Source organism: Cnephaeus nilssonii (assembly GCF_951640355.1).
Source record: "Cnephaeus nilssonii genome assembly, chromosome: 16".
Taxonomy (NCBI): Eukaryota; Metazoa; Chordata; class Mammalia; order Chiroptera; family Vespertilionidae; genus Cnephaeus; species Cnephaeus nilssonii.
In genome coordinates, this window is record NC_137087.1 from 32,487,386 (window position 1) to 32,502,466 (window position 15,081).

At 40.9% G+C, this 15,081-nt stretch overlaps 1 protein-coding gene across 1 annotated transcript in view; it reads left to right on the plus strand.

Moving 5' to 3' along the window:
* PCDH15 (protocadherin related 15) overlaps positions 1-15,081 on the plus strand; it is a gene marked incomplete at its 3' end in the record, with an annotated part of 650,107 nt that overhangs the window by 605,828 nt on the left and 29,198 nt on the right. The window contains exon 29 of the mRNA XM_079793021.1: positions 14,034-14,210. Coding sequence (XP_079649147.1) covers positions 14,034-14,210 — 177 coding nt within the window. The remainder of the gene's footprint in view (positions 1-14,033; positions 14,211-15,081) is intronic.

The window sequence follows — 15,081 nt, forward strand, 5'->3', positions numbered from 1 at the left end:
GTGATTTCAACTGGTATGCCACAAAAATTTTAAAAACATGTAATACCTGACTATATATAGTCAGGGCATTGACCTCTTTTCCCAAATAAAAAAATGGCAACAGCCAACACAACAGTAGCCATCTGATGTGAATGAATCAAAATTATACCTATTTTTTTGTCACATAGGCAAAAAATATAGCCACCGAATTTTAGTAATTAGTTTATGTGTGCCATGAGATGAATAAGGTTCAAAATTGCTTCTCTAACCCTTTTTTCTTTTTTTCTTTAGAGTATTATCTAATATTTTTATTATATGTCACTTTCCCACTGGGATATAAATTTCATGAGAGTAGAAAAATCTGTTTTTCACTGCTATAATTTCAGTTATATAGCAAGTACTCAATGCATTTTTGAGTTATAAATTTTGTAAAATCAAAATAATAATGCACCGTTCATCATATTGAGACAATTTATGAAAACTGAAAAAAAATGGCAGATAAAAGTATCATTTCATAGCAATTTATATGATTTATTCCTTTTAAGTGGATATTAAGATATGAATGAGAAAAATCAGGCAACTTTCAAGTCTTGAGAGAACTGTATCGCTATGAAAGGAGCTGTGACTTTGTATAACAGGTTTTGAAATTCAACATTGGGCATATAATTTAATCTTTCCCAGACTCAGTTTCACTAGCCTATATAATAAAGAGCTAATATGCTAATTAGACTGAACAGCAGAATGACCGTCTGGATGACCTTCCGGACGAAGCTGGGGCTGCGAGGGCCAGCAGGGGCTGCAAGGGCTGGCCGAGGCAGCTGGGGCTGTGAGGGCCAACCCCCTTGCTCGAATTCCATGCATCGGGTCTCTAGTTGGTTGATAAAAGCTAATAAAACTTATATCAAAGAACTGTGATAAGAACTAAATGATATAAGCCATCTCAGACAATAGAAATCATGAACATTTAATGAATAATAGATATACAGAAATGAGGTTAGTAGCCCAAAGACTGTAGGATAAGACAGAGGCCAGAGTTTGGACTTTCTACTCAAAGAGCAGGTAGTGTAGTAATGGAGCTCAGATTATAGACTCAGACAAGTTGGAATCCTCCTATAGTTGTGTGATTTCTCAGCAAGATATTTAACACGTAAGACCATGCTTCCTCATCTTGTATATTGAAATAAGGATGTCAACTTTGTGTTACTTTTGATAAAATTAAATGTAAATTTTCTGGTGCAGTAAGTCATAGCAGGCATATGACTGATTTCTGTCAATAAATTTTTCAAAGCCTGTATTACATTAGAGATTCCTAAGCTCAAAAATTTCTCATCTCTTTAAAAAAGCACTTTTTTAAAGAGCAGTTTTATAGTGGCAACAAAATTGAGCAAAAGATTCAAAGAATTCCTATATGCTCTCTTTCCCCACGGATTCCTATAGATTCCCTACATCTTGTACCAGAGTGATTACAGTCGAAGCTACACTGACCAATTATTATCACTCCAAGTTCATACTTTACATTAGGGTTCACTCTTGATGTTGTACATTCTGTGGGTTTGGACTAATGTATAATGCCATTTACCCATAATCTATAATAATAAAAGCGTAATATGCTCATTAGACTGATTAGCCGAATGACCTTCTGGATGTCATTCCAGATGAAGCCACTGTGGCAGGGGCCGAGGCAGAGGCAGTTAGGGGCGATCGGGCAGGCAGGCGAGTGGTTAGGGTGATCAGGTAGACATGCAGAGTGGTTAGGGGTGATCAGGCAGGCAGGCAAGTGAGCGGTTAGGAGCCAGTGGTCCCAGATTGCGAGGAGTCCCAGATTACAAGAGGATGCAGGCCAAGCTGAGGGACCCCATCCCCTCCATGCACAAATTTTGTGTACCAGGCCTCTAGTTATAGTATCATCCAGTGTAGTTTCACTGCCCTAAAAATCCTCTTTGCTCCACCTAGTCATCTCTCTCCTCCCCACTAACCTCTGATCTTTTTACTGTCTTCACAATGTTACCTTTTCCAGTTTGTTCATTAAAAATAAGAATTTATTGTTCCAGTGATAGGACTAACCAGCACATTCATTTCCTGTAGACATTATTAGATGACAAGTCACATCATCAAAGCCATTTTTTATATTTCCCATGAGATATCCCTGTCCTATGAAGTGGAAAACTAGAATTCCATTTGGTCATCACTTTTATATTTTTTTCTTAGGAAGACCCTTATATGAGGCCAAATCATAATCCAAAGTTTCCTTGGTAAGCATGAAGCCAGTACAAACTGGGAGAGTTGATAAAAGGAAAACATAATGACCTAATATATCCATTTGACGGTGGAAAATTATTTGCAAAGGGAGTCAGTATCCTTTGATGGCTAAGAGCTCAGTGCCTAGAAAGTAGGATGCTCACAGTAAATGTTAGCTGCTACAGTGATGCTAATGATTACTCTCCACTCCCCTGGAATTGGCTTAAAGGGCTCTACTGAATTTTTTTATTACTTTTGTTATTTTATTCTTATTGAATTAACCAATACCCCTTTGTAATGAAACTCACCCCTTTTTAATCATATTAACATATTCCAGCTAATCCAATGCCCCCTACAGATGGCCTTGCACATCTATGTTCTGTAGTATTTTAGTTTTACCTTAGGATTTATCTCTTTGCAAGTCTGTCTCTCTTACAAATTCTTGAGTTTAAGGAGCAGGAGAAATAGCTGTAAGGTCAAGATCAGTGACACTTGATAATGTAACCAACAAATGATTGACAATAGTGTCTAAAGAAGAAGCTAAGAAATATTTACCTTTTGTCTTCTTTCTTTCTCCTTCCACTTCACCATGAAGTCCCAATGAGTAAAAGAAGTTTGGGATGCTAAAATTTAAATTCTTAAGAAACTGCAGAAATGGCATTTTCAAAATGTATAAATTAAAGATTTTAGAAATATTGTGTTACTATATGAGTTGGAATTGATAATTTAGGTCTCAGAGTTGCTCAAACACTACTCTTACTTTCTAAATACAATATGAAAAATCAATGATAGAGAACTTTATTGACGTAGTTAATGCTTTGATGTGGATGAATCTATCTTAATGAAATATTTATATTACATCTGAAATGTGTCTGTAAATTATAGCTCCTGGTATAACAAATCATACTTTAGAAATCTAGTTGAGATATGTATTTCTAGGATGAGAATTAGAAAGTCTCTTGGAAAAAGAACCAATGAAACAGTAAACAATAGATGCTAGCACTTATATCCTTTATTAACAATGTTGTCTTAGACATTTTGCACATAGAGATAATGTTCTGGCTTACATTTTAAAAGGTTATTGAGTTGGAGATTAGGTGACCAGTTATAAGTATATAGCAATAGTCCAGGAGAGAGATCACTGTGGCTTGGACTGGTGGTAGGGATGGAGATAGGGAGGAGTGATTACAATCCTATATAATAAAACCTTAATATGCAAATCAACCCAACGGTGGAACGATCTGTTGCTATGATGTGCACTGACCACCAGGGGGCAGACACTCAATGCAGGAGCTGCCACCTGATGGTCCAGTGCACTTCCACAGGGGGAGCGCCACTCAGCCTGAAGGTGGGCTCATGGCTGGCAAGCACAGCAGTGGTGGCAGGAGCCTCTCCCACCTCCACTGTAGGCAGGCAGTAAGGAGCGAGGGGTCCCAGGCTGTGAGAGCCCTAGACTGTGAGAGGGATGTCTGGGTGACGGCAGGTGGACAGCTCCCAAGGGGTCCCAGATTTTAAGAGGGTGCAGGCCAGACTGAGGGACCCCTCCCTAGTGCACAAATTTTGTGCACCGAGCCTCTAGTATGGGTATATTTTTGAAGGTACAATCCTACAAAATTTATTATGGATTGGATGTATGAGAAAATGCATGAAACGATGATTCCTAGGTTTGGGTCTGAGCAAATGGATAAAATAAAAGTTGTTACTTTAACCACTGAAGAATTTGATAAAATTATACATGTGATAGTAATAGTATTCTGTAATCATTTCTGGTGGAAAGACAGAACTAATTCTCAGTTAAATGCCAGACTGTAGGAAAGTGTTTTTATCCTGTGGAACATCATAGAGAGGGTATCTCCTAAGGCCATGAAAAGAAAGTTTCATGGTACCAAGAGCATTTCTTAGCGTATGGTCTGTGTAGAGTCTCTACGGGTCTATACTAACAGAGGAAATAAGTTCAGAATATCAGGAGAGCCTGTATTCCATATCCCTCTGGCCATCTGCAAAGACTATTGATTTGTTTAGCCCAGCTTTTGAAGAAATATTGACAAGTACCTAAAATGGACTCCCTATGTTACTAGCTAAATATAAACCAATTTCCTGAACAAAAGGCTAAGTAGAGTTTGTAATCATGAAATCTGAGGAGTTTCTTTAACTGTAGCAACAAATATCTAACATCTATGGCACCTTTTTTACTTGCTGGGTTTTGTGCAATTAATTAGTGTTATTCAATTAACTTCTCACAGAGACCCTTGGAAGTAGGTCTGAGTATTTTCTTCATTGTACAGATGAGTTCTCTGAAATTCTGAGAAGTTGAATGTTTTCCACAAAGACATAGTAGTGGTGTAGGTTTAATTTCGACTTACATCTGTGGACCAACAGCAGGCTGAGTTCCTAAATATTCCCTCTGTTAATGTTTTAGGAGGCAAACTTAATTAAAAATCCAACATCTTTTCTTGGGAGTGAGCTGAGCACACAGTGCCAGAAACTCTTATATGGTAATTTTAGTTTGGCTCATTCACACAGTTATGTAATTGAGAAGATGGCTGCTATAATATTTTAGTGTGAAAAATAGCTATGAAACTATTTCAGTTAAGACTACATTTAATTTTTTTATAAGGCAATTTTTGATTGCAAGTAATTGAAGATACATGTATAGGTAACTAGATAAAGTGATGTTGTAAATTAAAATTTAGGGGCATCTACTAAAAATAACTTCGTTTGAGAATAAATTAGTTAACTGAGCCAGTTATATATTATTATTCTTAGTTTAGATTTAAAAAAAAAGTTTTGCATAGAAAAAAATGTTTCAGTTAAATTTTCCTTTCAATATTTATCTAAGAAAATTGTTTAAATAAATAATTTTTATATTGGACATTAATTATGTGGTAGCACAGTAAAACATGTTATATATATTTATGTGTAAATATAACAAACATGTAACACATAAACATATTCATATCCTACATAATAAAATGGTAATATGTAAATTACCATCACTCCGCTACGCCCACGATTGGGCCAGCAGGAGGCGCAGGGGGCGGGACTCAGGGTGGCCGGGGTAGCTGATTGGGCCAGAAGGACGCTGAGCTCGCGGCGCCAGAGGCGCCGCGAGCTCAGCGTCTGTACCATGGCTGCCGGAGGCTTTCGGAAGGCCTGGGGCGCCTGCGGACAGCCAGCCAGACAGGTCCCCCGCGATCAAAGGCCAAAGCGGGGGACCTGGCCGCCTGTCTGCTCCGGCGCAAGGCCTTTCGAAAGCCTCCGCAGCGCCGGAGGCTTTCGGAAGGCCTGGGGCGCCGGCGGACAGCCAGCCGGACAGGTCCCCCGCGATCAAAGGCCAAAGCGGGGGACCTGGCCGCCTGTCTGCTCCGGCGCAAGGCCTTTCGAAAGCCTCCGCAGCGCCGGAGGCTTTCGGAAGGCCTGGGGCACCGGCGGACAGCCCGCTGGTGAACCAGGTGCATGATTAAATCATGCACTGGGCCTCTAGTATTTACATAAAATGTATACATGTATTTATATTTATATGCATATAAAATAAACACTATGTTAATTATATTAACACTAGAGGCCCAGTGCACAAAATTTGTACATGGGGGTGTGTGCCTGCACCCTCTCCAATCTGGGATCCCTCTCATAATCCAGGACTGCTGGCTCCCAACTGCTGGCCTGCCTTCCTTCCTGATGACCCCTAACCATTCCCCTGCCAGCCTGATTGATGCCTAACTGCTCCCCTGCCAGCCTGTGTGCCCCTAACTGCCCTCCCCTGCAGGCCTGGTCACCCCTAACTTCCCTCCCCTGCAGGCCTGGTCCCCCCCCCCCCAACTGCTCTCTCCCCTACAAGCCTGGGTCCCCCCTAACTGCCCTTCCTTGCAGGCCCGGTAGACCCCAACTTCCCTCCTCTGCCAGCCTGGTCACCCCTAACTGCCCTCCCCTGCAGACTTGATTGCCCCCAAATGCCCTCCCTTGCAGGCCTGGTTCCTCTCAACTGCCCTCCCCTGCTGGCCTGATCTATAGATTTATCTTCTAAAATTGAAACTTTGTAGCCTTGAGTGGAGGCCAAGGCAGGACAGGGCTGTGGAAGCTTGGCTTCCTCCATCGCCGGGGGCAACTCAAGCCTCCTGCTCTCTCCAGCTCCATGGCTGCTGCCATTTTTGTTGGGATTTATTTATCTTCTATAATTGAAACTTTGTAGCCTCGAGTGGAGGCCTGGGCCTGCCAGGGTGTGCGGAAAGCTTGGCTTCCTCCATTGCCAGGGAAACCCAAGCCTCCTGCTTGCTCCGTGGCCGCAGCCATATTACTTGGCTTAATTTGCATGCTCGCTCCTGATTGGCTGGTGGGCATGGCTTGTAGGTATAGCGGAGCGATGGTTAATTTGCATATTACTCTTTTATTAGATAGGATACTAATTCATTTGCACTGCATTTACTTCTCAGATCAATCAAATGCAGTTCTTTGTTTTGAAACAGTTTGCCATAATCAAATGTTAATCTGCTATGCATTTAAGTACTTGTATTTTATATTGATATACTAGTGGCCCAGTGCACAAAATTCATGCATGAGTGGGCATGTCCCTCAGCCCGGCCTGCACCCTCTCCAATCTGAGACCCCCTCGGAGGATGTCCGACTGACGTTTTCTAAACCGTCAGTTGGACTTCCCTCTCGCAATCCGGGACTGCTGGCTCCTAACCACTCACCTGCCTGCCTGCCTGATTGCCCCTAACCACTCTGCCTGCCAGCCTGCTCACCCCCAACTGCCCTTCCCTGCCAGCCTGATACCCCCAACTGCCCCCCTGCCAGCCTGTTTGCCCCCAACTACCCCCCCCCCCGCCAACCTGCTCACCCCCAACTGCCCTCCCTGCCAGCCTGCTCACCCCCAATTGCCCCCTGCTGGCCTGCTCACCCCCAAGTGCCCCCCTGCCAGCCTGATCACCCCCAACAGCTCCCCCCACCTGCCTGATCAACCAAAACTGCCATCCCATCCTGGCCTGATCACCCACAATTGCCCTCCCCTCTTGGCCCCTAACAGCCTCTACCTCGGCTCTGCCACCATGGCTTTGTCTAGAAGAACATCTGGAAGGTCTCATGGAAGGTCTCTCAGTCTAACTAGCATATTATCCTTTTATTAGTATAGATAGAGGCCTGGTGCAGGGGTGGGGGCCAGCTGTTTTGCCCTGAAGGGTGTCCCGGATCAGGGTGGGGTTGCCTTGGGGGGCGGGGTGGCCTGGGTGAGGGGCCTGTGGTGGTTTTCAGGCCAGCCACTCCCCCATGGGGTGAGGGTCCTCGCTGGGGGGGCATGGCCAGCCTGGATGAGGGGCTGAAGGCTGTTTTCAGGCTGGCCACACCCCCTTCAGGGTGGGGGTCCCCACTAGGGTGCCTGGCCAGCCTGGGTGAGGGGCAATGGCTGTTTTCAGGCTGACCATGCCCCCCAGCAGGGACCCTCACCCTGATGGTGGCGTGGCCAGCCTGGGTGAGGGGCTGAGGGCTGTTTGCAGGCTCCTCCCTCAGCGGCCGGCCCAGGCAACCCAAGCCTCCCTCTCGCTCCGGTCTTCTCTGTGGCCACCACCCACAGGCCCCTTCTTCAGCGGCTGGCCCAGGCAGGCGGGAAGCTTGGCTTCCTCTGTCGCTGGGGGTGACACAAGCCTCCTGCCTGCTCTGGCTGGCTTCGTGGCCACCACCATCTTTATCCTGCTAATTTGCATATTCCCTCCTGATTGTCTGTGGGCATCCCAGGGTGACAGTCAATTACCATATTTCTCTCTTATTAGTATAGATTGCTTCCAAGAATTTAGGTTCAAGGCAAATTTAAATAACTGGATTTTTATATAATACAAAGTTTTATCAAACTCTATCATGAGCAACCCTGCAACTTTAAACAGAATACAAAATTCATGATCAATACAATTTCAGAGTCTAGTAGGACCAATTAGAGTAGGAGTAGGGAAATTGCACAAATGTTGCCACCATGAGAGAATTAGAAACATGACCCAGGCTTTGGTACAACTGGATCTTAAAATGAAATATGCATTCTAGTTCTAATGCGATGAAAATAGACTCAGGCAAACTTCAGCAAGTAGAAATTTATTGGAAGGCTGTTGAGAGCTGCCAATATCAATAAAGGGATGGGAAAACAGGGTGGAAAATAGTTAAGAACAAGGGCAGCTGCAGAGGCTTATAAAGCAACAGCGGGTATAGGTGGATATGCAGTTTCTGTCTGGTGCACCTCCAGTGCATGACTTCCAACCCTTTAAAAATTTTGACTCTTTGCCCTGGCTGATGTGGCTCAGGTGGTTGCTCCACTACATCAAATGGTGGCAGATTCAGTTCCTGATCAGGGCACATACCCAGGTTGCAGGTTCGATCCCTGGGAAGCAACTGATCAATGTTTCTCTCCCACATGGATGTTTCTCTTTTTCTTCTCTGTACATAAAAAATCAATAAAAAATTTAAAAAGAAAAATATTCTCTGACTCAAGAACCAAATTTCAGAGAAAATGAAATGGCCTGCTCTGAGTCACATGCAGCCTTTGATGGCATAGGATGGTGGCAGGATGGGACCACTGGTTAAAATCCTACTAGATGTGACTGTTGGAGACAAAGCTAATTCTTCAAATTAGGGAGTGTAAGTGCTTTGCAGCTAAAAAGCTACAAAGTCCACTTGTGAAATGGAGGCATTAATGCCTTTTTTATCTATGCCTTCGTTTCATGGATCTTATAAGAATTAAGTACAATTTTTGTGGTATAGAGAGCACAGTCCCAGGCACGTAACTACCCATGAAGGAAACAACTGATGTAAGGAGCCCTGTGCTTCACAGGATGACATTTTGTTACCAAACGGATGGTGAGGAATTGATGATGACTTACTTGTTATTATTGTTTTTGTTGCAAAAAAACAGTAACAAAACAAATTTAGAACTTATTTTATAGTGTGTTTGAACAATTTTTAATCAAGCAGTTCTGACCAGAATTCACACAGATTAAAGACGAGAAAAGCAGCTTATGCAATTGGAAATTTTGCAACTTCACGGTTGTTTCACTGTGGGAATAGGAAATCAAGGAAAGGGAATATTGAATAATCTTTTTTTATATGTAGATGTTGAGTTTGCTCAACATCTTTGCATATTACCTGCTGTGATTCATTTAATAAGACTAAGTAGTGTTTCTGAAGCCCAGTTATTAAGTTCATCTGCATGTGCACTCTGGCCAAAAATTGCACGAGCAAGAGTTTGAGGTAAAGAAAGGAATTAGTTCATTAGAAGTTGGCCAAACTGGAGTTGGCCTAGCTCATGCATTGAAAGACACAACTTCCCAATGACACATAGGTTATATGTTATATAGGGGGAAATCACAAGACCTCATGGATTAGGGGTTCAGGGCACTGTTAGGAGCTGATTGGTCAGAGGTGAGATAAGGGTAATAAATAATTTATTCAGGTCTTGAGACCTACTCCAAGATCAGCTTCTGTGTTCAAAACCAATTTCAAGGAGAGCTTGCTAAAGGGGCCATTCCACTTTAGTGCTGAGGAGTTGAAACATAACTTAGATCAAGATGTTATCTTTAGCACAGCGGATGTGATTCAGTGGTTGAGTGTCAATAGATGAAGCAGGTCACAGTTCTATTCCCAGTCAAGGCATATGTCCAGGCTGTGGGCTTGTTTCCCAGTAGAGGGTATGCAGGAGGCAGCTGATCAATGATTCTCTCATTGATGTTTCTATCTCTCTCTCTCCTTCTGTCATAAATCAATAAAAACATTTTTTAAAAAGATGTTATCTTTAGCCTGCCAGGGGCTAATACCTGTGACCATTAGTCAGAATGGGGCTATCTGCTGCCACAGGGGTCAGAGGGTGAGTTACTAAGGTCAGATCAGTGAAGCGTGCTGAGAGAGAGAAAGAAAAAATATGTAGTTTCAAAACTACAGTTTAAATAAACTCAGAATTATGAGGACCCTCGGTTTCACTGGGAGCATGAGAAACAATTTCCTTTAGCTGTCTACTTGCACCATGTGTCAAAAACAAATCTGGACTTAGAAGAAAAGAAGTTTTATTTAAAAGATTAATCGGGGAGCCCGGGGGGAGGGAGACTATTGTAATAGGGAGAGCTCCTGCCAGCATTTAAAGGTTAGGAGAAAAGGGCTTTTCTTTTATAGGGAGGAGTAAACAAGGCTAGAAAAAAACCTGTGTGGGCAAGCGGGATGATCACACAGATCAAAGAATGTTTTACCTTGACCTCACTGCTATGGGAGGGGCCTTTTGGGGTGTGGGTGATGGATGTGGAATGCTGCCTCAGGCTAAGGGTGGGTCATAGTTTAGAGGTTTGGAGGAAGCAGAGAGAATTAACCAGGGTTAAGTTAACAAGAATTTTGTTCTGATTGATCTATGAGGACAAAAAATTCAACTAATCACTTCTGCAGTAAAGAATGGGAATTTGCAGGATCTGTGACTGGCTTTGTCCTAGGTAAACAAAGGGGCCTCCAGGAGTCTTTATGAGCCTTATATAAGCCAGGGAGGGAAAGGCTCTTCTTCACAGTAAACAGTTTCCTGGAACATAAGGGGGTGGGGGGAGAGACACTTCTTAACCCTTGCTATTTTTGAGGAGCACAGGAATTAGTAAAATTCAATATTGACAAGTATAAAAGGGAGTATTGTGTGAACATGTATTTTATATTTCCAGGAATGTAATTAGAGTATTACTCTATTAGAGGTCTTAAAATACTATACTATGCTTTCTATGGCAGATATTAAACCACAGAGCAATAATGATAGTATAAAATATAGACCCCCATGCCTATCCTAATCTAAAACAGAGCCCTACATTATTTTTTTTTAAATTATGTTTGGGCCCTAGCCGGATTGGCTTAAAGAATTAGAGCATCGGCCTGCTGACTGAAGGGTCCCAGGTTCAATTCCGGTCAAGGGCACATGCCTGGGTTGTGGGCTCGATCCCCAGTAGGGAGCGTGCAGGAGGCAGCCAATCAATAATTCTCTCTCATCATTGATGTTTCTATTTCTCTCCTCCTTTCCTCTCTGAAATCAATAAAAATATATTTTAACAAAATTAATATATTTTAACAAAATTATATATCTCCAAAATAGTTATTCTATAAATACAATATGAGGGGGAGAGAAGGTGACTAAAAGATTGTAGAAGAGAATCACTCAGAGCACTATTAGCACAAGCTTGTATTTGAAAATGCCAGGCTTGGGAAGTCTCCCAAGGCCCTTGGGGAAGGAAGGCAGAAGGTTTTATGGGGCTTTAGCAGGAGAGGATTGGCTGAAGTTCAACTAGTTTTGAGAATTTATGGATTAGCAGCCACTGTTTGGGTAGTCTGGAGAATCAATGTGGTGCAGGGGAGCAGGTAGAGGTCAAGGTCATGTGTAAGTGGGGACTAAGATATGTGTGGGCCACAGTGGAAAATTTATGATGTTTCAGGAACTTTTGCAGAATATTGTATTTAACAAATATGTCTCTATTGTTACTATTACTCCTTTTGCATTGGAATGGAATGCAGTTTTCTCCACATTATAGACCTAAAATTTCATCAGTGTTTGTGGAAACCAGTGGTCATGTGTAGGAAACCCTACTCTTTTTTGAGATGTTAGCCAGCTTTAACACCATATTATCTAACAGTGTGGTGATACCACTGCCACCATAAAAACTTTCCCTCAGGTGCAAAACACTGGGCTTCGCCAAGAAACAATTCAGGTAGTTCAAGGTAACTGAGATGAAGCAGAGGGGGAATTTGTCCTCCATATTCAACAAAACAGATGATAGGAAGAAGCCGCCGGAATTCTGTAAAGACCTTACCCTCTTTTAAGAATGTCTATGCCCACTTCAAGAAAGATAGTAAAGCATCATACATTGATCTCTACGCTTTAGTCTCTCCTTTATGTTTTCCTTTAAACAAAGAATGATCTTTAAAAGTGGAATGAATTAGAAACAGGGGAGAAGCATATAAATGCAAAAATTAGGCTAAATTAATAATTATTATTATATTGTATGTAACAATTACTATGTGCTAAAAACTGCATAGATTTCAGAGTAAAAGGTTTCACTCATTTAATGCACACAGTGGTACCATGCAGTAAATGATTTCTTCATTTTTTTACTTAAGGAAACAAGAGTTTAAGAGCTGAAAATTACTTGCCTAAGGTTATGCTATTGATAAGTAAAGGAGCTAAAAATTTAAGTCAGACCTCTGTGCTCTTTATCACTATGTTATTACTATCTGTGCCTCCTATAAAATGTCAGGAGTATAGTGTGGTTTGACTTCAAGCCCTCTCTTTTTTTTAAGTGAGCATAAGCCTTTAAGAAAAGTACCCTGAATCAGGCTGGATGACTGCAGTCCAAGTCTTGCAGCCATTCCTTTCAGGTTCCCAGGCAGGCTGCATTCAACTCCTAACTAGTATTTGATGAATGAATGGATTTACTCCTCCTACTTGTTCCCACGTCTTCTTTTGCTTATTCTTCAGTAAGAGTCTCATCACATCACAAAGATACCGTGAGGCAGAGAGACCCCAGGTATGAGGTGGTGAGACAAAAGGAAAAGAATGACTAGTACTTCACCAAGAGAGACTTTAACCATGCTGTTTTATGCAAATTTTAAAACCCACAAACAAAGCATTTCGCTATTATTGGCAATGCCCCACAATGTGCACGTCATAGGCTTGTGTTCAATGGTACAGCCATTTCTTCCGAAGTTTAATACTTGTTGTTCTTTTAATTGGGCAAATCAAGCACACAATCAATTCTAGGCAACATTTTTTTTAATGGAGCAGAAAGCAGGTCAATTTTGGCATCTGAAATAAAAGGTATTTTCTGATGTATCAAAGGAATTCAAAATGTTCCCCCTCCCTACCCCAAAATGCCTTAGAGCATGAACTCCAAAAGGAGTGTTGAATCTATAGATAATGTTTTAAAATATTTGTCATGTATAGTTATTAAATTAATTCACATTTATGTGTATTAATATTTAAAATATGCATGCTAGTATTAACCTATAAGGATTAGTAATATAAAGTTTTTAATAAGGGAAAGATCATTAAGGAAATTGCCACTTGTGGTAACGTAAAAACAAATACTTATATGGCAATAATTTGTACTTTCAATTAACATCAAGTCATGTAATTTTTTAAAAAAAGTGTATTTTCTAAAAAATTGCCTATAGGTTAACATTTATTTTGTCTTTTCTATTGAATATTACTGATTTCATACCCAATGATATATCTTTTAGTTGTTTATATTCACCTGAACAGCTTATGATATTTCCATGCAATATTTTTATCTTAACCTGGTAAACTTGCCTTAGCAACATAACTCTACATTCTCCCATTCCTATAATCCCCTAAAGGATCTTCATACCCTTAGGAACAAAGGTATCCTAGTCCTGCACCTTAGCATATAGCTGTGTGCTCTATATCACAAAATCCTATGGGAAGTGTAGTTTACCACATTAACCATATGAACTCAGGAGTTCTAAGACCCCATGGCTCCTATAAAGCATAGACAGCTTTATTTGTACAACACAGTTGGCATTTTCCATGAGCTAAGTAAAAGCTCAAATGGTATCATAAATTCAAAAAGCCAAGACTTAAATAGGACATGGTTGGTGACCTCCTTCTATCTTACTAGGCTTCCAGCATCATTGTGAATTAAATGCTGAAAAAATATAGAGAATTTTTTTCAAGGGTTCATATTCAGTAAACATTAGCAAAAAACTAGGCTGTCATCATTTTTCATTTACTAAATGTCATTTCAAGTTGAGAGTTAATTTTCCCCCCAGAAAGCCTATCAGAATGTCATGTGCATACTCTGTTTGATTGATAGGATTTTGGATCGCTATGTTCAGGAGCAAATTCCTGGTGCCAAAGTTGTGGTGGAGTCCATTGGTGCTCGCCGGCACGGAGATGCCTTTTCTCTAGAAGATTACAGCAAGTGCGACTTGACCGTCTATGCAATCGACCCTCAAACCAATAGAGCCATCGACAGAAAAGAGCTTTTTAAGTAAGTAATTTTATTGTCGGTAATAGTTTTCTAGTTACAATATCACCCATAGATAATCCTGATTTAAAGCTATGAGTATAAGTACTTAAAGTTTAAAACCCACCAAACTGTTGTTGAAAGTGAAGTCTAAGCAAAAATATTCCAAGACACAATACCTAGGGTCCTCACACCTGGAAGTTTTCAGGTCCAAGCATGGGATAGAGTGACTTCAGAGGGTCTTTTTTCCTTTTGGCATCAGAAGGTCCATTATACTTATGAACAAGTGGCCTTTTATTGAGATCAGCGCATATCAGCTCCCACTCTTGCTCCAAGGCCCCGGATGTTTAGGAAGCAAGTACAGATTCTTTCTTAAAGAGGCAATTTGCCTTCAACATTATCAGTAGGTTTACATTTTAAGAACAAATCTTGCTTTCTTCAAGGTCTTACTGAATCAGCAAAAAAATTAGTATCTGATTTTTCCCTTGACTTGAGGTGGGGGATTAATTACTTCCATCTAAGGCCATACCCTATGTTATATTTTATCCTGATGTGAATTTGAATATTTGAGTTATAAATCCTAAAAACAAAGAAAATATGGAATCTGAAACAAAATGCTACTACATATTCTTCCTTGGAAGTTATTACAGAACAGTTTAATATTTTTTAATGTTAAAGCTTCTACTTTAATCTAGTGACACCTAGTGTCCAACAGATTCTTAAAATGTAGTTCTTACCTAAATTGAAACACATTTTTAGTTGAAAAATATATATTGATATATGATCATATGCATATATTCACTTATTTTAGATTTGTGTGTTCATAAATACATGTTTCAATATTCATAATTTCAGAATTTATTTTTCTTTATATACACTAAATAACATATACAGA